Source organism: Melozone crissalis, unplaced genomic scaffold (assembly GCF_028551555.1).
Source record: "Melozone crissalis strain CALT ecotype California unplaced genomic scaffold, PUWL_Pcris_2 ptg000034l_1, whole genome shotgun sequence".
NCBI lineage: Eukaryota > Metazoa > Chordata > Aves > Passeriformes > Passerellidae > Melozone > Melozone crissalis.
Genome location: NW_026535812.1, coordinates 1,958,789 through 1,979,947, shown reverse-complemented (window position 1 = coordinate 1,979,947; position 21,159 = coordinate 1,958,789). Strand labels below are relative to the sequence as shown.

Sequence of the window (21,159 nt, the reverse complement as noted above, 5' to 3'; positions counted from 1 at the left end):
AAAGCCAACAAACACTTTGAAGGAAAAGGTTGGATAAGCTGAGCTTAAATCTCCCTTTAGGATTGCTTTTTAAGGGACTTTGTATTTTAAAACAGAACTAGTTAAATGGTGCTAGGGTCTTTTGAAAATCTGTCTTTATCTAGATTTTTTTCTTTGGATAAGGTAAAGTTAAAGGGATTTAACAGAGCAGATGCCATCTGATGGAGCAGAAACTAAAATTTGCTACTGAATTTATTATTGTAATATCTGCCAGAGAACATGAATTTCTTTTCCTCAAGAATTGCTAAAATTTGCTTCTTTTGAAGCAGACACGTGGGGAAAGAAAGACCATGTGGTTATCCCTGGGAAAAATCCCCATGCATTGAGGGGGTGCTTTGTTACCCACATCCTTCTGACTGTTCCAAATTTCTAAGTGTGCTGTGATTTACTATTAATAATAAATATAGATATTTTATCATTAATAAATATAATAATATATTACTGTAGTATATTAATATATTGGTAGTATATGTTTTATTAATTACTAATAATAAATATAAATATTTTTAATTACTATTATTTTAGAGGAGCTGTATATACGATATCCCTATTCCATCTCTATTAAAATAGCCATTGAGACTAATTTTAGATTCCAGGAACAGATGTGCATGTCTGTATGTACATTCTGCCCACTCCCAGCTGTCAGAGGTACACCTGTGCTGCATTCTTCAGGCTGCATCTCAGCATCAGCTGTCTGCAGCCATCTCTACCTATTTCTCTTTTCATACTGGTTCCATGGGAGCAAAATATTTTCACAAAGAGGCAAGTTATTTTCTGAAGGCACTGAAGGAGAGAACAGTAGAGATTAAGGGCTTTATACAGACTTAGATAAACTCCTGCAATAATAACAGGGGAACTTAGCCTGTCTGGAATATTATCCCCACAGCCAGTAATTCCTGTACTCCTTTTTCCTTTGGGAAAGCCCACATGTCACATACTGAAGATTTTTAGAGATTCAAGGACCATGTGTCTTAGATACTCTAGACTGCAAAAATGCAGTGGCAAGCATAGATCCAAATGATCTAATTAACCCAACAATAAATAGTTTGTCTAGAGGCCATTCAGAGCAGAGGGCAGTGCTAATGAAGAAGATAAAAAGCCAGTTCTGTCTCACTGCTACAGCTTTTGCAAAACTCAAAGAAGGAGTTTTGATCTGTAAAACCATGTAATGGGGGATGCTCAAGCTCCTCTGTGAATGCAGAAACAAACCATGGGGTTGTTTCCTCTGCTTTTTTTGCAGAGACAAATACATTTAATTCTAAAGAAGTAATAATTCACTGATATTTTTCTCAATTAAAAGAATACTGCAAAGAGCCTGACTGAGTGACAAATTGGTTCATGGTATATTTTATAAGGCAGGAAGAAGTTGAAATATATATATTGAAATGTATAAAAGCTTCATTATTTTCAGCCTCAAGCAGTGCAGATGGAGCAAGGGCAGCACCCTGAGGTGTTGTGCAGGTTAAGGTGCAGCTCTCTGGAGCTTGTTGAAGGGGCATGTCTTGGTTTCAACAGCCAGGTGTCTGCTAAGGAAGGCAGGAGCCTCCTTTGAAATGGAAATGTAAACCCCTTCCCTACAAATTATTATCATTTTGAAATTAAGGGGCAAAGGTATGGGAGCAGGAATGACAGTTCTTTATTAGGCAATAGAAAAAATTTTAAAAAACAAACAAAAAAAAATCCCACTAATACAAAACAACCCTGACAGAGTCAGAATGGGGGAGGTGTCCCAGCCCCATGCCATGGGGGCTCAGCCCTCCTGCAGTGCCAGCTGTGGCTCTGCTGCAGCAGGGATCCTGCACAAGGGGGGAGTTTTCCTCTGCAGCTCCAGGGCTGCTGCAGATGGGCCTGGGCTCCCTCTGGCCATGCAGGGCAGCAGAAAGCTGCTCCTCTGGCAATGCAGGGGGCAAAGGCTGCTGTGCTGTGCCAGGCTCAGATTGGATCCAGGGAGGAATGCTTGGCTCCTCCCCTGGGCGGGGCATCTCCCCATGGGATGCTGGGATTGGATCAGCCCTGCAGGGACACTCAGTGGCCATGGACAGCAGAGATCTCCTGGAGGGAGGGTTGGCTGTGGGAGAGATAAAGAAACAACTGCCCCAGGGACAGCAGAGAACTACCCCAGCTCTGACAGAGGGGGATAGAACACACACACCCATTGCCAACCTGAGACAGGGCAGAAACTCAAACTCAGCCTCAGTGAGGCTGGCTGGGATGGTGTTCCTGGGAAAGTGACAACCTTCATGGGCACATCCTGAGCAGATCCACTGCTTGTCTCGTTCCTGCCTTATCTATGCTCCTCACCAGCTCCAGTGCTCAGCTGGAATAAAGGAGTGAAAAATCCCTTTGCTCTAGAGGTCTGTGCTGTAATCCAGGGTGTATATCACACCTTTTAAAACTGCCAGCAACCCTCAGTATTGTTAAACATCTGAGTTTATTTTACCCTTGGAGAAATGGAGCCCTTCAGGTCTTACTGAGTAAACCTGGAAAGGAACAGGCAGTATTAGCAATTAATTTTAGTACCTTTATGTTCCTGTCAGTGATAGCTGTGGTGCTTATTGCTTTGCCTTTAAATGCAGGCTTTCTTGGAGGAGAAAAATGAGAGCTAAATTTATCTCACAAAATTTCATTTATCCAAAAGTTCAGCTTGCTCTGGCTCAGTTATCCCAACTCCTACTACAGTCCAGAGGGAGAGGAGTGGCTGTAAAGAAGAGCTCAGCTCATGTTAAAGAGGGAGGTGCCTGCCCTTCCTCAAGTGAGGACTGAGCTGCCAGGTCAGACTTGACTCCCAGGTTATGAATCCCACCCACACATCTCCCCAGTCCTTATCTAACAGAGAGGTTGCTTTGAAATCTCTTTGATAAGAGCCTGCTGGGGCAATATTTGCAGTTCATCATTTGCTGCAAGTCTCTGGTTGTAGCATAGGTATATTTAGAAGGTGCCATGATTAAAATCCCTCGCCAGCTCAGATCCCAGGAAAACACGTGGGTAAAATAATCTTCAGATTCACATCTCTTGTATTTGCTTATCCCACCCTGGATGCAAACAGAGCAAATCCCCTATACAAGGGCTTCCAGTCTGTGAGGAGATTTCCTCACAGCAGCACAGCTCTTCATTCTCTGCCAGGCAGGCTGGAGAGCAGGGTTGGAATTAGATGGTTGAAAACCCTCTGTGAACAGTCTGGCCTGGGTGCAGCTTGCCTTAGGTTCTCACACACTGTTCTTGTGCCCAGGAGCAGCAGTGCAGCCCTGCTGACCCGCTCACAGCCACACAAACTGGGCACACCTCAATGCCAGCTCCTGCTCCATCACTCCACCCCTGGAGCACCAGTGCCCTCACCCCACACTATTCCCAAGTTCCCAACATGAAAATTCCAAGGCTAAGCTATCAAGGACCTACCAAGCAGCTGGCAGAATGTGTTGTGGCATTTGATATCCCAGGGGCTGTGTGGTGCCTGAATTCCTCTCCAGGCAGGTGCAGGCTGCTTGCTCCAGCTCCCTCCTCACCCTTACACTGCCAGGCAGGAAGGAGTGCTGGAGCAGGCTCAGGTGCTCCAAGAGGGGGGAAATGATACCTCAGGTTTTAGTTTTTATCTTTTTCACATTCTGTGCTGCTTTAGTGTGCACTTCTGGGCTTCATATCAGGGGATGGTGAGCTCTGTGCACAGAGCAGGGAGACGAAACAATTCCTGCTCCAGCTGGGCACCAAGGACAAATGATCCAAATCTCAGCCCAAGAGCACAAACACCGTGGGCTGGAGAGAGAAAAACAAGCAGGGTGGGACTGCATGGGCTAAAGCTGGGATGGGACAATGAACTGCAAGGTGCAAATGGAGCAGAACTGATCACAGTGACAGACCCTGTGACCTCGTGTCCCTTTTGTGCCCATTTTGGTTCATCTTGGGTGCAGCCCTGGCTGGGCTCTTGTGCTGCCCAAGGTGGATCCATTGAGGCCTTTTAACAAATCCCTGCTTTATTCTTTAGCTCTGTCTGGTCTCTGTTCTAGGTCACCCTTCACAGGGCATCACTGACTCCTGGTAGTGCTGCAGTCTATCACAGGCTTTGCTTCTGTGTCCAGCCCCTCCTACAGATCATTTTGGGTTCTTTACCCCCAGCTCCAAGTGTCTCCTTTCTCTGAAGATTTGTTGGACTTCATTTCAGGGGTATCTTGAGGTTTGCACAGAGCTGTTTCCAAGGGTCATGAGGATGGAAATACTGAGTTCATTGGGATCATCAAAGCCTGAAGTGGTTTCTTCACCAGCCATGTTTTGGAGAGAGCTGTTGCTGGGGCTGGAGAGGGTCTCTGTGGCTGTGCTTGTGACACCCAGGCTTGTTGCTGTCACCTTGGGTGACACCCTGTTGGGCCCTAGTGTTTATCAGGACAAGCAGAATATCCAGCTTCCCCCTGTTCCTGGAGTAAGGGCAGCTCTTTCCTCTGGGGAGCTTCCCTTCCAGGGAACATCCTCCACTCCCTTGCTGTGATAGCTGCATCCAGTCCTGCTTCACTTAGATAAAGGCAACCTGTCTTGCAAAACTGTACAAACAGAGGAGGGGCAATATGCAGAAGAAGAAATAGCTGCAAATAATTACATCTCTCTGCCATTGAACACCATGAAATGAAAATGTTGTCCAGGTCCTGGCAGGAAAAGTGCAGATGCTTTAGAGTGGCTGGAGGTGCTTCCTCCCAGGCAGAACTCCTCTGCTCACCAGCAGAGCCCTGCTCCAAACAGCATTTCCATGCAACAGCATCTCTCCTTTGCAGGGAGAGGTTTTTGTTGTTTCAAAAAGCTCTCCTTTTCCCTAGCACAAGAAGCAAGCTGTCTGCTGTGTGTCCCAGTCTAAACCAGTTTAAGAAAGACCAGCTTTTACTCTTACCCAAAGGCAGCTTGAGTAAGAGATTGCAGAGATTCTGTCAAATCCTATATCCAAAGCTGCTTTCACTGTTGCTCGTGTCTGTTCTATCAGCTAATCCATCTCAGGAGACTTCAAAGACATTTGCATCTGTGCCTTGAGTAGTTAATTAAGCTGAAGAAGATGGAAATTAGTAAAGGAATTATCAGGTGAACTAGCAAAGGGGGAGGCAGCAATACACTGTGTTGAAAGATGAGCTCCTGGCCTGGAGGGAGGTCCCAGTTGTGGTTCTCAAGACAGGCCTAGACCCCATCCTAGTTAACAGCCCCATTAAAAACTGGCACAAATGATAGGAAATGCAGTCATGAGATTAATTGGTGGCATAGTGCTGGGAAAAGTTGTCACTATTGAAGAGGATAGTGGATAACCATGACAACCAAAATAATAGAAATAGGATGAAATTCAATATTTCAGAGTTAGGCATACAGCTAGGGATTAATTGGTTGGAAATAGCAAGGGGGAGAATTAGAGATGTACCAGTTGGTGGCAGAGAGTCTGTGAAATGCTAATGTGATGTGTTCCTAAAAAAGGCAAGTGCAGTCCTTGCAGTATTCACAGTGTTATTGCCAGTGAAGGAAAGGAGTTGTTCTTTGTGCTTCTGACCACCCACACCTAGGAAGAGTTAATGCCAACCAGGAGAGGTGCTAGTGGAGTGATCCAGAGGGCTGGAGAGCCTGTCAGGTGTAAAGAGGGGAAAGTACCTTCATTTGTGTAGGAAGGCAGCATGGATGCTGAGAAAGTGTGAGACTTGGTGAGTAAATGTCTCAAAGAGTGAACTCCAGGAAAAAATGCCCAACAATTGAACTACAGCACCGTATTGGCAAAGACCAAGTGGATAAAGAAGGAACTTTGACCAGAAATTGAGAAAAGAAATCCTTCTATCAGAGGAGGTGCCCTGGACCAACCTTCCAGCAGGAGTGAGGTCAAAGTCTTCAAGTGCTTTTGTGCTGGGACTGAGCAGCTTTAGGAGAGTACAAAACTGATCTTCCATGGCAGAGCTGGCATTTTGTGTGTCATTGACCCACAACATCTCTTCAGTTCTGTGTTCCCACCCTGTTCTCAGCACACACTCCCAGGACACACTGTGCAGAGGAAATATGAGTCAAGTGGCGCTTTGGAGCAAATCCGAAAAGTTTTGAAGTTGTATTACCTGAAGGCATCATAATTCATGCATCCCAGCACATTCATAATTCTTGCCTTCCAGCACATTCATTCACACCACTCATCCTTTGACTTCTAGGGAAAAGCTGGTTTTATCTCCATTTTTTGGGGCTTTTGTTTTGGTTTGGTTTGGTTTGGTATTTTGCAGTGTGAGTCTTGGTTTATCTTGATGCCTCTTTGGTCACAGCCACCAAGCAGGGGCGTTGGGAGGGATGTACATGGGAGTGATCCAGAAGGGAGCAGAGAGGGATTGTGTTCTCCAAAGGGGCCCAGGACTGAGGAAAGAGCCCCAGAGCAGCAGTTTTACAGGAGTGTGCAGCTGTGAGGAGAGAGGAAAATGGCACCAGCATTGCTGCATCCAGGGCTGTCTGCATGTGGAGCTAAGTCTCTCAGTCTCACTGGGGTTATTTCCTGTGGAAGGACACAGCCAAGGTGTGAACCAGAGTCAATCACTCCTCTTGGATTGATATCAGCTCTTCAGCACAGCCATGGCTAGTGCTTAAATTAGTAATAACAATTTTATAAATAAAGTGTCATTGTACTTGCTGAAGTGAATAAAATAGGCATGAATGCATTAGATTTGGATTTTAATGGCTTAAACCTGTTGCTGAGTTATTCCCTCCTAATAGTAGGTTAACTGAAAAACAGCATTAGAACCACCTGGAGAAGCAAACTGGTGTTGGGAAGTGCAGCAGGGCATTAAAGGGAGCACAGCCCAGGGAAAGACTCTTCCTCAGACCAGCAGGGCTGGCACTGAGCAGGAGCTCTGCTGCAGCAGACACCTCCATCTCTTTCTTTCCCTGCTCTGGCTGGGGTTCAGGACAGCACAGAAGCAGCTGCATTTCCTCTCCTGTTTCAGTCCAGTCCTGACACACCACAGTTTGTTCACAGAGTGCTTGCCCAGCCTTCCTCCTGAGCTCCATGGCTCTGGCCCTGCATGAATTCCACCACAGGCTCATGTGCTCACTCAAAACTGAGAAATTGATCCTCCAAACTGAAGATCTGACACTTCCTCCTCCTCATGGTGCTGCCCCACCTCCATCTGTCCTGGCAGTTCACAGCAAGGCCCTCAGACCACAAACAGAGCCCACCAGGCAAAGCTGTCTGGGCAGCAGGAGGGTTTTCATTTTACCCATTGCTGCAAAAGTTCTGCAGCATTTTCACAAGAACACCATTGGTGTTCCTCCAGTCTTAACTCTTCCCTGTTGTGTGTAAGACATTTTGTACTATAGCTTTCTGCTTAAAATTTTAATAATATTGAGATTGAAACTCAGTCACCTTTCTCCATTTCTCATATTTCCTCTAGCATGCCTCTCAAATTTGATGGAGCTTGAAGGAAGCCAGCTCTGCTGCCTGCCTAAAGAGCATTTAGGTCTTCCTTCAGTGATCTCTTTCCCTCCTGCATCCATTCCCATTCCATCATTGGATTAGTTGGAGAAACCCCAGAGTGTTCCAGATGTTGAGTGATCAAATGGTAGCAGAGAGCTTGGATAGAGTGCTGGGGGGGCTGAGGAAGGAGAAACTCAAAACTTTCTCTCTTCAGAGAGGAACTGCCGCTCCCTGCCGTGCTGTTCACAGCTTCCCAATTTGAATCCAGAGTTGTGAAAATGTGGAAACTGTGAAAATATGAGCTGCGAATACTGGGAAGCTGTGAAGCAGGGATATGGGTGGGGATTTGCAATCTCTCTTGAATGCAAAGGTTATAGATTCTGGTTGAAAACCTAATTCTCTGAGAAGTAAGTTTTTGTCACTACAACAGCAAGAGAAAGCCAAAGTGGCAGAATTGTTTTGGATGTAGAAACCTTTGATTTCTTTACTCATAACTTCTGGCACCTTTGCATTTGAGGCAGAGTTCTTGAGACCTGGCCTCTGCCAAAAGACAAATTTCCTTTGAGCAAAGCCAGTTGTCTTGTTTCTGAGCCTGGAAGTGAGAAGCAATAATAATAGTAATAAAACAAACTTCCATTTCATTTTATTTTTCTTTTGAATACTTTGCAGCAAAAGGGTGTGAAAGGTGATGTTTCACGTAGGAGCAGCCTTGGTTGAGGAGCTGTGCCTTGCATTGGCCCAGGGAAAATTGAGTTTGATTTGTCTGAAGTACTGGTGTTGGAAGCCACCTGCTGGGCCTGGCACTGTTGTGTCCCTCAGCTGGCAGTGGTGAGGAAGGACTCACCTGGCAGTGGCTCCTGAAGGAAACTAATTGAAAAAGAGGAAAGCCAGTCATGGATTTAGCAGGTGACTTGCAGGGAGGTGTCTCTGGCTGGTACTGTCAAATTCCCAAGGCCCCAAGAAGCCAAGAACAGCCATGAGCTTTTTCAGCACAGGTCCACAGAATCTGTAGAATCTGCTTTCTTGTGACTCAGAGTGGAAGCAAATCCATCCTTTCAGAGGGAAGGACCCTCTGCAGAGCCACCTCAGCTGTGCTGCTGCCCCCAGGCATGGCAGGGCAGTGGTGCCTTCTGGAGCCAGAAGGGCTTTAGAGATGCAGCACGGGCTCCTTGGGAGCCTTTCCCTGCATCCCTGCCATTCCCAGGGTGACAGAGCCCTGTGCTGCAGTGCCACTGAGCCCTTTCCTTCCATCCCTGCCATTCCCAGGGTGACAGAGCCCTGTGCTGCAGTGCCACTGAGCCCTTTCCTTCCATCCCTGCCATTCCCAGGGTGACAGAGCCCTGTGCTGCAGTTCATGGCTTGAGCCTGCTGCTGGCACAGAGAACGTGGTGGCACCAGAGCTCAGGGGCTCAGGGCTGTGTCCAGCTGTGACCTGGGTGAAGCTGCTCCATGGATTCATGCCCTGCCTGAGCTGAACACTCCAGTGGTGCTCTGGGAGCCAGGGTAGACCCTGCAGTGGTCACCAAGTGGGAACTGATACATCCAGAGGGACCTGCTGGCCCTGTTACTGGGATCTCCTGGTAGCAGCAGTGGAGACTTGGAGCACCCCATTACCTGAGAGTCCCACACCCTCCATGGCTGCAGATAATGGGCTGCTCCCCCTCAAATAAATCATTCCCTCTACCTGAAATCAAGGTAGAATGGCAGGAGCCTGAACTGTGCCTCAGCAAGTTGTCTTGTCCCAAGGCCCTGCACATCCTTAATCTGTGACATGTGCCTAAACTCATTACAAGGTTGGACATCAGCAGGCAGGGTGTTCAGGAGAAGATGCAGTGTTCCTGGGAGAGCTCAGCTGACACTGTACTGAGGAACAGGGACATTGCATCCCTCTAGACAAACCTCACTTTGTGCTACCTTCTGATGCTGCAAAATGGGCATTTAAATTCCCTGCCAGGTCAGCCATTCATCACAAACACGTGTAGACTTAATTGCTTATTAATTTTCCCTGGCTACTGTAGATTTTTTTTCCCCTCAGTGTGTGAAATCTAGAAGAACTTTGTTAGAACCAGCCACAGATGAATTGGCTGTAATCAGTGTTCCCTCACTTGGGTGAGAAGTAACAGTTCATCAGCCCTTAATTAGCTCTGACTTTTTTGAGAGCAGTCTCCAATTTTTTGACAGGGAGATATATATCTTGTTTCTCTTGTAGCAAAACAAAGAAAGTAATTTTGCCCTGAATTGACAAATTGGGCTGTGTTTGTTGGTGTTTTCTTCCTCCTGATGGTGAGTGCAAAGCTGCATGTCTTACCTCGATTGCTGAGCAAATTGTTCAGTTCATGTCTCTTGTCACACAGGAAAGAACAGTGATTGTACAAGGAAGGGAGTTTGAGCTCATTTTAATTAACTTGTGAATGGGCAACCAGCAGTGTTTGGAGTGATACATTAAGGTAGGGAAGAGCTTTTAGATTCCTCTCAGCATCAGAGAAACTTTGTGTTTTGTTTCTGTTGCAGGTGAGTGCAGCATCTCTTTTTATTAATCTGATGGGATCAGCTTTTGTCTTTTTCCCCTATTGAGAAGCACTCCATTGCAAGGTCATAGGTGACTTGGATGCCCTGATACCTGGTGTCTGTAGGGAGAAATCCAGTTTTGGTGGGGAAGGTGCATGACCAGTCATTTGAGAGATGGAGGGATCCCAGTGAAAATGGTTGGAGATACAAACTTCCCACCCAGTCATGTTGAATAAGAACAAATTTCTTCCCAAAGTACATTTGAAAACCAGTTTTTATTCAACATTCCAGATAACAGATTTTTACTTTCTACTTCTGCATAAGTAATTAAACCAGACTTCTGCTAACACCTAGTTTGCTCACAGTCTTTTAAAAACAAAAATCTCTTTGATCAAATTTTAATCTATTAAGCAGCACATTGTAGGGGGCTGCAGAAGGCCAGGCTATTAATGTTCAGTGTTGCTTTGTTAAAATAGCACAGGAATTTTCAGTGTTAGCAACCTGTGGAGCAGATGCAGAGGATTCTTTTCACTTGGTCAATTCACCTGTTAAGTTTTAGCTTCATTCAAATCTGAGAAACCAGTGAGAGGTTATTAATATAGGAAAGCTTGTATGACCCTTCTCAGTCAGTGAATATAAGCAAGATTTATGGATCTGAGCTTTACTAGTTCTACAATTTTAGAGATCTTTAATTGTAGTCAGCACCATTCCCTCAAAAATACTTTGTTTAATAAAGCTTTGTACATGCAGTATGCATTTTTCAGGAGCTTCACTTTCTTTTCTTATATGTCTAGCACCGTGAAGGTAATTTATGTACCTAAATACATGCTGTTTGATTTTAATTGAATAACAGTTTCTTTCCAACTAGAGCTTATCACACATCACCCAAAAAAATAGTAGTCATTTAGATTTAAAGAATAGTTTAATCAGGTTTGCTTCAAAAAGACCCCAAAAGTGCAAGTGTAATGGAAATTAAAATTATTATTTAAGTTATTTTTCCTCTGACTAACTTCAATGATGATTAAAGTTTCTTATGTAAATCTATTAATTGGATCAGGCCAGTCCTGCTATGAGTTCCCTACTGTGCAGTCTCAGCCTGAAGGTAGCTGGCAGTTGGGATGATGGAAATACCTAAAGATGCTGGTAAGGGAGGAGTCAGATCTGTCATTCTTACCCTGCTGTGTGACATTTCTGTCACATCTGAGACCACTGAACCAGGGGTGTAAAAGCACTCTGTTATTTACACTGGAGCAAAAGCAAGATGCATGCCCAAGTAAGCAAATGGGCTGAGAAGCCCAGATGATGTTGGCCTTGGTAAAAAGCACTGCCTTGGAGTCCCCAGGAAGATGTGCCTGTTCCTGACACCCACCTGGGCTCTGGCTGTGCCCAGAGCCAGCCTGGCTGACACCACCTGGGATGTCCCTGGGCAGGCTTGGCATGTGCTGGCAGCCCTGCTTCATCTCACCAGGGCTTTGGAAATAACATGTGGCAGCTTAGGGTTTGTGTAAGCAATGCCAGCTGTGAGGAAAACTTATGAATGACACTGTGACACCTTGAGGATTCAGAAAGAGACCCAGCTTTGCTTCCAGGTGAGGCTGCCAGAGAGGCCCAGACCAGTTCTCCAGCATGAAGGGGCAGGGGGAGGTTCCTCCTCCTGTCTTCATGGCTAGGGCTCAGACCTGAGTGTGGGTAATGCTGGTTGGAGGAGAAGCTCTGTTAGAGCCCTTCTCTGTTCTCAGGGTACTCAGTTGTGCTGCCCAATAACACAGCCTGCTGGATTCCAGCTTGTCTGGCTGATGCATCACCTCTCCTTTTCTCATCTTTCAGGTTATTTCCAGGATTTGTTGAACAAGTCAGAGAAGGCCCTTTATGATGCCTTTCCAAGCCTGTACGGAGAGTTGTACACTCAGAACGCGAAGGTGTTCAAGGACTTGTACAGCGAGCTGCGCCGCTACTACCGCAGCTCCAACATCAACCTGGAGGAGGCCCTCAACGAGTTCTGGACACGGCTGCTGGAGAGGCTCTTCAAGCTGCTGAACCCTCAGTACCACATCACAGACGAGTACCTGGACTGCATGGTCAAACACGCCGAGCAGCACAAGCCCTTCGGGGAGGTGCCCCGGGAGCTGAAGCTGAAGGCGACGCGAGCCTTCATCGCGGCGCGCTCCTACGCACAGGGCTTCCTGGTGGGCAGCGACGTGGTCAGAAAGGTGTCCCAGGTATGCTGCTGCTCCCCTCTCCTCCATCCTCACCTGTTGGGAGGGGGGGTTCTTTTCCCTTGTTTTCCTTGCAAAGCAAGCAGATGCTTTCCAGTTTTAAAAAAATAACTCCTCGAGTATTGTAAACCAAAGGTGACTCCAGCACAGGGGAGAGATGTGACCGTGGTCACAAGGGTTTGCAGGATGAGAGAGAGGCGAGAATGTTGACTCCATGATCAGAAGGCTTGATTTATTATTTTATGATGTATATACTACATTATTACTATACTAAAAAGAAAAGGAAGGAAAAGTTCTCAGAAGGCTAGCTAAGCTAAGAGTAGAATAGAGAAGAATGATAACAAAGGTCTGTGTCTTGGCAGAGAGCGAGAGCAGCTCTGCCATGAGTGGTCAGTAAATCCAAACATCCACATGAGACCAATCACGGATCCACCTGTTGCATTCCACAGCAGCAGATAACCATTGTTTACATTTAGTTGCTGAAACTTCTCAGCTTCAGCAGGAAAAATCCTAATGAAAGGATTTTAATGAAAAGATGTCTGTGACAGAGAGAGGATGATGCATCTGACTCCATCATAGAAAGCTAAAGAATTACTGTATTATACTATACTATGTATATTGTATCCAAACTGAATCTGCCATGCATTCCCTCTTGCTCACAACTGCTCACCCTGCACTCACCTCTCATTCTCTGGTGACTGTCCCATGACAGTCCCACACACACACCTGACCCTGATGGGCCAAGGGAACAAAACATCCTCACTTTGGGTGAACAATCTCCATATTGCATTCTACTTTGGCACAACACAGGCACAGCAAGCAAGATAAGAATTGTGTTTTCCTTCTTCCCTGCTTGTCTCACAGCTCTGTTCAGAGGGCATGTGAATACCACACTCGAGGGTTACCCATCAGAGGGAGGGAGCAGCAAACCTGGACTTCTACAGGCACTGCCAACAGCACTAAAACACTGAGATGTAACTCACAACAAATGAGCTTTTGCCTCATTTTAACCCCTGCAGCAGAGATGTCGCTCAGCCAGGCTGTGAAGCCACTCTGCTGCCTGCCCAGATCCTTTGTGCTTCCTGACATGCCTCTAAATCACACTGCCATGTTTTCCTCCTTGATGGGGATGTGTGCAGAGCTGGATGGCCACGAGTGTGCTGGGAATACAGGCACAGGAATGTGTTTCAGAGGCTGGCACTGGGATCCTGTGGCTGTTTATGTAGCCTGTCTATTTGTACAGCTTCTGTGTACAGAGAGGGGGAGTTTGTAAAGTGCATTGGGATCCTCAGAGATGAAAGGTGCTATATAAATGTAAATTAATATGACTGAATCCAGGGTTGCAGAAGGAAGGAAATTGTCTCTTTTCTTTACTGCAGAAACAGCCTTTCAGAGCCAGAAGAAAGTGATTGTCCTGAAACAAGATAGTCAGGCTTTCCACACAGGTAGCAAGGAGAATATCCATCATAAAAAAAAAAAGGCTTACATGCCTCATGTGGAGATGGGAATCAGCAGGTGTGAGAATCAGGGTGTGATGAAGCTGTGGATGCAGAAATGCAGAAGCACAATTCATCTCCTCAGAAGGTACCGTGTGGTGACACGGAGCAGGGGACGGTCCCACTTAATGCAGCAAATCCAGGCTTTGATCTCAGGAAGAAACATTAATGTGGTAACAGTGACAAATGCTTTAATTTATCAATGTGGGACTATAAAACTGTTCAGCTACCCAAAAGCCTTTGTACATCTCATTAACATCACACTCTCCTAGCACTTAAGACAGATAAAAGAGGAGAATGATGTAATTTCAGGGGGACAAAAGCAAAATACTTTTCATAAATCCTCTGAATGGCAGAGATTTCCAGCTCAATGGGCATGATCCTGCCTGTAGCTGAGGCTGGTGGGTAAAACAGGCTGGCAGGGAAACTGCAGGCATGGCATCAGCCAAGGGGAAGGACCTGAGATACCAACATACAGCAGATTTTTTCCCCCACCTTCATGTAGGCTTCTGGCCCACTGGATTTTGATTCTGGTTGCCCCTTTCTGAATTTTCCTTCTCTTGGGCATCACTTGTCAAACAGGATGTGGGGAACATGACAAGTCACAGATCCTCCTTTTCCCTCAGCTTCCCCCAGTCCATTCCTTCAGGATGGGAGTTTTCCAGGAGGGTCCCAACCATTCCTCTCTCACTGGAGCCCTGCCTGGCATTGCACTTAACCCAGTGTGTTGCTGTTGCATGAACTGAGTCAGAAAACCTCAGCACAGCCTTCTTGAGAGCTGATTTTGTTATGAGGACCAAAACTGGCTCATTTTCCCTGTCTTCTTTACTGCCATTTTAGTTGTGGATTTACACTTGTGTCAAATAGATGTGAAGTGCTTGACTCAACCCACAACTGGTGCCTTGGTTCTAGTCATTTTTCATGTTGTTCTGTACTTGTGACATCAGAAGAAGGTCAGAAACTGGAGTTCAACTTTCCTGTCAGCTGGTAACAGCAGTCTTTAAAAGTATCTTTTTGAGTTAGAATTTCATATGGGGCACTGGCGAGTGTTTTGCTCAGGAGGACTGAGGAGGCCTGTTGAAATGAACACCTAGAAATAAATTAGCTAGCTTTGGACTTCAGGAACAAATAGATTTTATTTATTTATTTGCGAATCCCAGGAAAACTACAGATTTTTACTCCTGGTTTCAGCTTCTGGGACACTTCCAGTTCAGTGTATCCCCTGTATTCTGTCCTTGTCTCAGGTCCCTGTGCAGAGGCAGTGTCACTGGGCACTCCAGAGAAGGGCTGATGCTGTTTGCCAGAGCTCCTGGCTGCCTTTAAGTGGGGGAGAGCCTCCCTGAGTGAGCTACAGGCGTGGATTTCATGAGAGTTCTTTAATCCCTGCTCCCTCTCCACTGTGCCCACAGGGTGTTTCTTCCCCAGCCTTCAGCTGCCCCAATCTCAGAAGAAGCCACAGCTCCAGGCAGCCCAGGGATAGGAACAGGAGCCACGTGTGGGAGCAGCCCTTCTGAGACCTGCTGGGCATAAATAGTTTGAGGGCAGATGAGGAGAAAATGGCAGAACCATTTTTCATCTTTACTGCCATCCCAGCTTTCAAGGCAAAGTCACCCTGACAGACTGCAGGCTCTGACACTAAGTCCTAAAACTTCTGATTGGTGCTTGCTGCACTGACCTGGCCTGGCACAGAGAGCAGTGGCAGTGCTGCCATCTGGGCTGGGACCGGGCTGGGCTTGGTGTGGCTCTGGCAGGGCAGGATGGATGTGCAGGCTGGCACCCTGCCCTGACACACAGTGAGGGCATGCCTGGGGGGTCAGGGCAGCAGTTCATGGGCAGGTTCTGTGTTCCTGTAGCTGTGCTTTCAGCACAAATTGCAGGATTTCATCTAAGTTGCACAATGTTCATCTAAGTTGCACAATGCCAAGTGAGTTTTTCATCTCTGGCATTGACGCAGCAGCCACCAAAACAGCAGCAGCCACAAAATCCCCAGTGCAGGGCACTTGAGGAAGGAGTTCCCCCAGGGATGCTGCATGCCAGGGTGACAGAGAACACATCTCCCAGTTCTGTTTAGGATCCTGTTCGTTGGCTGTGAGATTGGCAGCTGCCCAAAACCAGCATTTGCTCCAGCTCTGAGCATCATGCAAACAGGAGAGGGCCTCGTGCTGGTGGAGTCACTGCCTGCCAGCTGCTGCCCTGAGACCCTCCCTCACTGCTGCCCCGAATCCTCCCTCACTGCTGCCCTGAGATCTTCCCTCTTGCCTTGAGACCCTTCCTCACTGCTGCCCTGAATCCTCCCTCACTGCAGCCCAGAGATCCCTCCCTCGCTGCTAACCAAAGCTCCTCACTGCTGCCCTGAATCCTCCCTCACTGCAGCCCAGAGATCCCTCCCTCGCTGCTAACCAAAGCTCCTCACTGCTGCCCTGAATCCTCCCTCACTGCAGCCCAGAGATCCCTCCCTCGCTGCTAACCAAAGCTCCTCACTGCTGCCCTGAGCTCCTCCCTCCCTGCTGAGAGCAGTTGCTGTGCACACTCCTGGGACAGATGTGCTGGAAGTGACCTGGGATACTGCAGGAGTGGGAGAGCAAAGCTGGGACAGAAGGAATGGCAAGGGCTGAGAGGTAACCCTTGATAAGCAGCAGCAGAAAGCCCTGAGGGAGAGGCAGGGTGACAAACAGTGGTGGCTGTGACCCTGGCTGGGATTGTCCCGTGCTGCTCTCACTGCTCAGCCCCCCTGGGTCAGTTGTGCTGCAGAGTGCCCTGGGGACAGGGGCACACAGGGCACTGCCCAGTCTGTGCTGCATCCCTGGGCACTCAGGAGAGCTGCCCTGGGCAGGCCAGAGTGCCCAGAGCCCTCCAAGCCGCCTTGCAGCCCTGGCAGCCTGTGCCTGTCAGGAGAGCACACACGTGATGCTCCATTTCCAAAGGCAGCAGGAGGAAGTGATTTGAAATGAATTTTGCTCATCAGTCAGAAAATGAGTTATTATGACAATCCTTCCTTTGCTGGGTCTTCATTGGTTCTTGTTTCTAAATTTTAAGTTTTCCCAAGGTAGTGGAGATTGATGTGAAGCAAGACCAGCTACATAAGCAAAAAACATTTACTCAAATAATCGATTTTAATTGCTGTTTGCATTTCCTTTTCTCAGTAGATGTTCTTAAGGCTGGTTCTCATTTGAGTTTGAAACAAAATAAAATGATTTTCTTTATAAGCTTTTTCACTAAATGCTGTATTTCATTTCACCAATGAAAGTTGAAGTCAGCTATCAGTACATTTTTATTTAGCCAATACTGTGTTTCACAATCTATTTCAGCCTTATTTTTTTTAACTTTTCTGTTAGTATAAGGTACATGGCAGCTTTTCTATTTACCACATGAGTAATTTTTAAACACATGGTGGGTCAGTCTGGAAACCAAATTCCAATTAAAAAGTCCTAAAAATAGATTTTTAGAAATGTTCTTAATGGTTAAGTGAAAGTGCTGATAGGACATATGGAAAATAATGTTTATCTAAACATGTTTTGCATTTCTAGCAAGTCAATAACATAACAAAGACAGTATGGTCCTCATGTCCTTTAAGACTGCAGCCATCTTTCATACCCACTGTTTTCCACAGCTTGAAAGGACATATTTGACTTCTGTCTTTCAGCTTTCAGTTGCTTTTCTGGTGAAGTAGAAATAAAATTGATCTTACTGAATTAAACAAAGATAAAATCTTCTTCTCCCACCTATGAAACCCTGGGGCTAAAGCATCTCAAGAGCAGTGAACTCTGGTGCCATGTGCTCCATCCTTTCAGTGGCTGATCTTTTTGGAGAGCATCAGCAGCAAGCACACAAATCCATAAATAACATGTTATTTCTTTTAAAGGATTTCACTTCTGTAAAAGGATTCATCATTTATCTAAATTGGCTTCCTTTTGATCCTGAGAAGTCAGTGTTAGTGTTTGTAAGTAGATGTTGTGAGAGTGTTGTTCCACAGCAGTGTTGAGTGGCAATACCCTCATATCCCCATTTTTATTTCCTTGTCCGTGGCTGTTATCCCAGCTCTGGCTTTGGAGCTGTATTGTGGCAATGAGCTCCCTGAGTGGGGAATAATGTGCTCTGACTCCATGATTTCAGAAGGCTGAACAAATGCTTTATTAAGCTATACTGTATTATACCGCACTATTACTGTACTAAAGAAAAACCTGTGACCCTTACAGACAGCCACAACACAGCTTTCACCTAATTGGTCAATCAATCAAAACACCATCACCAGAGTCCAATTAAGAAATCCCTTTTGGTAAACAATCTCCATAACACATTCTACATGTGCCAAACAACAGATGCAGCAAGTGAAGATAAGAATTGTTTCCCTTCTTTGTCTGAGCTTTCTCACAGACTTTCAGCCTTCCAGGAAAATCCTGGGAGAGAGAATTATGTCTCTCCCTGTTCAAAGAATATGTGAATGCCCCAGAGCTGTGCAGGTTTGCATGGCAGAGATGTGTGGGTTTGTGTCCTGCAGAGTTTCCCTGTGGCAGCAGGGAGCAGCAGGACCCCAGGTGCTGGTGCCAGCAGCAGGAGTGGATGTGGGAGGGTGCAGGGCTGCAGCTCACCACAGCCAGGTACCAACAGCAGCTGCTGGAGCAGCCTGGGCTTTTCCTTGGTTTTCCTTCCTGTCATGGCAAACCACTGGTGTGGCTTTCCAAAAATGAGCTGTCAGTGCCTGTGCTGGAGGTCTGTGGTGCTGCAGCAGTCAACAGGCTCAGCAGCAATCCACAGGGTGCACAAAGCCCCAGGGAGCCTTTTCAGGGCTGGCTGTGCTCAGGAGGAAGGCAAGGAGGACTGAAGGGCCAGGTGGGAACCCTGCAGTGCTGCAGACACCCCTTTCTGTGACCAGCTGAGGCTCCAGGCTGAGATAAACCCTTGACCTTCAGGGACCGGTCCTGCAGCAGCTCCTGGGCTGGCTGCCTTTTGTCCCTGCCACCTCTGGCACAGCTGCCCAGCCCTGCCCACAGCTGGGTGACCTTGAAGGGTGCTGGACCTGCCCTTCCTTCCCAAGGGAAGTGTCCCCTCTGCTGAAGTGCCTCATGTTTTCTTGCCCTGTCAGCTGTCCCTGGCAGTTTGTATGTGAGATTGCATGGCTGAAACCATTTTAGAGCTAAGCTCCAGTCAGCCCAATTCCCCCTGCAAACCCAGGAGCTTAATATCCCTTTCCCTGAACTGGCTGTGCTCCCTGCATCATCACCCTGCCAGCAGCTGCCTTCTTGCTTTAAACACCTTGGTACAGCAACCCCACACACACCACTGCTCCTTTCCAGCACTGCTGGGGAGGGAATTTTGTAATAACATTGGAATTTGTTTGGATAGATTCAAATGAAGCTGGATGAGAAGCATGCGGTCTTGAATACATCCTTATGTATTTCACATATTACTTTTCAGTATTTCTATCCCTTATTATGTTTCAATCACAACCCTTCAGGGATAAAAATCCATAGGTGTTCTGAATAGAATAGAAATAATGCAGGAAAGTAGATATATGTCTCCCATATTTACCTGGCGGTTAAAAGTCAATTGAATCTAGTTTTCAAAGGATTGAAAATTGTACCAGCTGGAAATACCTGTGTTAAATGAGCAGAGCAGGGAGTGTGTGGAACAGGCAGGTGTTGGCTTGCAGTATTTTCCTCTGGAGGAAGAGGACATGACAGCAGTCTGTCTGTCTACGTGGATCTCTCTCTTTTTAATATCTGAAGGCACTTAGGTACTAGACAGGAATCTAAAGACACAGACCCTCCCAATTAGCTGTGGGAGCCATTGTCACTGCCCTCTCCAGGTGCCCTCACCACTGCCTGGAGGGAGATGGGGACAGTGTTCCTCCCTGTTTTGCTGCCCCAGTTTGCCTTGATTACCCCAGCCATCATATTTAATTTTTTTTCCCTCAGTCTGCAGGATGGCCATGTGGCTGCTGGGCTGGCAGGGCTGGACCCAGGCAGTCTGTCTGGCCCCAGGCCCAACAGCAGCTCTGGTGTGCTGGAGCATGAAGGGCATGGATTTGGCATCAGCCTCCATCCTCCCTATCCCTCCCACAGCGAGCACTGATCACACAAGGGTGACAGCAGGAGGGGCCCTGAACTCTGCTGGCATTTTCTGTGTCCCCTGTGCCACCAGAGCCAGCACAGCCACCCCCAGCACGCTGTGCCTGTACCCTGCCTGCCCCTCATCCCTGCCAGGTTTGGGAACTGGATGGATCCTGAATGATGGGCTTGGTGAGGCTCAGACCTCACCGTGCTCCAAGGACTCGTGGCTGTGCATTTATGGAAGGAAGATGCAAAATAATGACTGAAGTGATTATACAATTCATTAGACTTTGAAAGAATCATATTTCTGTCAGCCCTGCAGCTGTTTCTTTTAGAGTTTCACTCTGAAAAATGGGAAAGCTTGGTTCATTTAACACACATCAAGGTGCTAATTACATCAGGGCTGGCATAAACATGCACAAGGCAGCTGCTGACCATGTGCTGGAGGGAGCAGGGTGTGCTCCCCACAGCAGCTCCCCTGCACCAGCCCAGGGCTGGGCACACCTGCAGCTCCCCTCCTGTCACCAGAGGAACTGGGCACTGACTGCCCAGTGGATGGAGCACATTTCCAGTTATGCATGTGGAATTGCAAAGAACATCACAGCCCTTCTGGGTTTTGATCATAATGTTTGAGGGTCCCTCCACGGGGAGACTGTAAAAGTGAAATGTTTCTCAGTGTGAAATGGGCACATTGCAGACAGCTCTGACCACAGAGCTGGCCAGCTCCCCTGCGAGACACAAACCTCTCCTCAGAGTGCTGGTTTGTTCTAAAAGAGAGCAGGGCTGGCTTTCTGAGCCCATTCCTGGGCTGCTGGGCATCCCACAGGAAGCTCAGGAGCACTCCTCACTGCTGGCCCAGCAGGATCAGCTCCTCTGCTTGACCTGTTTCTGTAGCTGCTGTTCTTCACACTGACAGCTTTATCCCAGCTGTAGGATTCCAGCCAAGGGATTTGGGGTAATTGGAGTGCCTTTGAATACCTGCCTGCATTTCCCAGCACACACAGCCTGATCTGTGGCTTGAAGAGCTGACCTGCTTTCCCTTAGACACTGCCATGAAAGGTTTTTTCACAGCTGGCAGAACTTCCCTCTCCTGCCTTTACAAATCCCATGAGTGAGGGTGCCAGGAATGGCTCAGCCTTTGTGGCTGCTTCAGCCCCAGCCCTGGGGAGGTCTCCAGCTCCAGGTGCTCCTGCTTCCAGTGCCTGCCTCTGAGACCTGCCTCTGTCTGCTGGCTCCAGAGCATCCCTTGCTTTGGAAACCTAAATTTTCTGATGTCACTGGGTTTAACTGCTGCTTCTGGAGGTTAGAATGGCCATTCAGATAGCAAGGCCTTCTACCTGGGAAAACAGACCTGAGAGTCAGTGCAGGCATATTTTGACAGATATCTGACATATCTGGAGCTGTTTTGTTTCACCCCAACCAACCCCACACCAAACCAAAACCACAGGTCCCAT

The 21,159-nt window shown here is 47.2% G+C and overlaps 1 protein-coding gene across 1 annotated transcript in view; it reads left to right on the top strand.

Moving 5' to 3' along the window:
• Positions 1-21,159, top strand: part of GPC1 (glypican 1) — a 207,412-nt gene that overhangs the window by 167,630 nt on the left and 18,623 nt on the right. The window contains exon 3 of the mRNA XM_054282771.1: positions 11,771-12,162. Coding sequence (XP_054138746.1) covers positions 11,771-12,162 — 392 coding nt within the window. The remainder of the gene's footprint in view (positions 1-11,770; positions 12,163-21,159) is intronic.